General features: G+C 61.4%; 1 protein-coding gene across 4 annotated transcripts in view; it reads right to left on the reverse strand.

The window, feature by feature from the left end:
- Nucleotides 1-1,534, reverse strand: part of LGALS1 (galectin 1) — a 19,752-nt gene extending 18,218 nt beyond the window's left edge. For 2 of the 4 annotated variants that reach the window (XM_021717236.1, XM_008067335.1), the window contains exons 1-2: nt 1,437-1,534; nt 90-169 (exon numbers count right to left, since the gene is read on the reverse strand). In XM_021717236.1, coding sequence (XP_021572911.1) covers nt 90-169; nt 1,437-1,445 — 89 coding nt within the window. In that variant the 5' untranslated portion in view covers nt 1,446-1,534. Of the gene's footprint in view, nt 1-89; nt 170-1,430 lie in introns of all 4 variants that reach the window. The other 2 variants (XM_021717237.1, XM_021717235.1) reach the window with 2 other exon arrangements.
- Between the last annotated feature and the right edge of the window lie 248 nt (nt 1,535-1,782).

The raw sequence follows: 1,782 nt of genomic DNA on the forward strand, positions 1-1,782 counted from the left end.
GCTTGGCCGGCCAAGCCCATAGCAGAGCCAGGCTAGACCCTCGGGCCGAGTTCCCGCCTCTGCCGCGCCGCCCCACCCTCGCCCCTCACCTCTTGGCGTCGGGGGCCACCTCGCCCCGCACTCTGAGGCACTCCCCGGGTTTGAGATTCAGGTTGCTGGCGACCAGACCCTGCGGACAAGACCCCGCCCAGTAGGGTTAGAGGACAAGGCCTCGGCTGCCCGCAGTGTCCGGGGTGTTAGGGGTGGGATTGTTCCCAGCCTGGATCCTCTGATCAGGCCCATGGGAGGCCTGGGAGACAGGACCTGGCTGCAAGGTGGCGTCTCTGATTCTCTGTGTGGTCCTGGGAAAGTCCCAATTCCCAGCAGGGTCCGCTTCAGCCTGTAACTGAGCCAGGTCTAGATGACAGGCGCTCAGAGATTCTGTGGACCAGCTTGGGGATGTTGGACTCAGAGTGGCCTGGGAGGTGGGGTGCTCTGCTTGGCTGCCTCAGAGGGAGAGGGTCAGGCTCAGAGAGGGGCAGCCACTTGCCCAAGGTCACACTGAATGGAGAGGTCGGTCCCTCTGCTGGCGAGGAGGAAGTGGGTGGTCCCACTACCCCCTTTAAGCCCGTCTGTGTAGATGCCCAGAGCAGACCCTGAGGGCCCGACCCTCTGCAGAGGGCAGGCAGCTAGGGGTTGGGCTGCAGCCAGATAGGCTCAGGGTTAACAAGACTGAGAGCACTGCAGAGCACTGCTACCCACTGGCGCCTGGGACGGTGGGCGGGAGTTAGTACCAGTGATTTTTTCTGCCAAAAATTTGAACGCTTTCCCAGGGGGCCTGCGGAAGAGTCTCTCCTTCTCCTGCCCTCACCACTCCCACCTCCCAGCTTGGGGGTGGTGAAGGGGAATTCCCTAGCACCCGCCCCCCCCTACGAGCCTGACAAAACCACCCTCCACCCTCTAACCCAGGCAATCTCATCCTGGGCTGCCGCCTGTCTCAGGTCCTGGCGACTTTTCAGCACTCTCTGGAGCAGAGGGTGACTCTGCCCTGGCTTGGTGACAGGGACAGCTGCAGGGGGGAAGGGACAGGAGGCTCTTTGAGGCGGAGGAGGGGGAAGGGGCAGTGGCCTGGGCTCACCAGAGTACCCAGCCCCCAGCTGGCCACACCCTTCTCAATCCCACTTCTCAGAGAATTGCAGAATGTCAGCCCTCGGCAGAAATAACTGTGCTGTCAGATCCTGGAGGAATCCAGGAAATTCTTAAGCTAGAGAAAGCTTTGGGGGCTCATGGCTCCCACCCCCATTTTACAGATGTAGCCACTGAGGTTCAGAAAAGAGAAGGCACTCTTTAAGGCCACACAGCTGGGACCAGAACTCAGCTCCTGATCTGCCCTCTCTCTCCGGGCCGTCTTCTCCCCCGATTCACCCTGGACCTTAGAGTGGGGTTTCCACACTCACACAAGCCATGACTGAGGTCAGCAGGATGTTCCAGGGACCGCCGCACCAGCTGTCTGAAGACTCCACCCGAGAGATGGGCCCTGACCGCTCCCACCCTTTTAACTGGGCCGGATTGGCTGAGTCCCGCCCCCTGGAAGCTCAGCCAATCGCAAGTCAGGACGGGGCAGGGGGCCCACCGGAGGCGGAGTCAATGGAATCTTGAAGCCAGTTCTGGAGCAGAGGTGACCAATCACAGTGGTGAGCCTCCCCCCACTCCTTCCTAGCCGCTCCCCCGAGGTCCAAGCTCCACCTCTTGTTCTCCATCTCTCTCGACCTCCCCCCCCCCGCCCCCGAAAAATTGTGCTGT

Source organism: Carlito syrichta, unplaced genomic scaffold (assembly GCF_000164805.1).
Source record: "Carlito syrichta isolate Samal-C Ts95f unplaced genomic scaffold, Tarsius_syrichta-2.0.1 Scaffold309481, whole genome shotgun sequence".
Taxonomy (NCBI): Eukaryota; Metazoa; Chordata; class Mammalia; order Primates; family Tarsiidae; genus Carlito; species Carlito syrichta.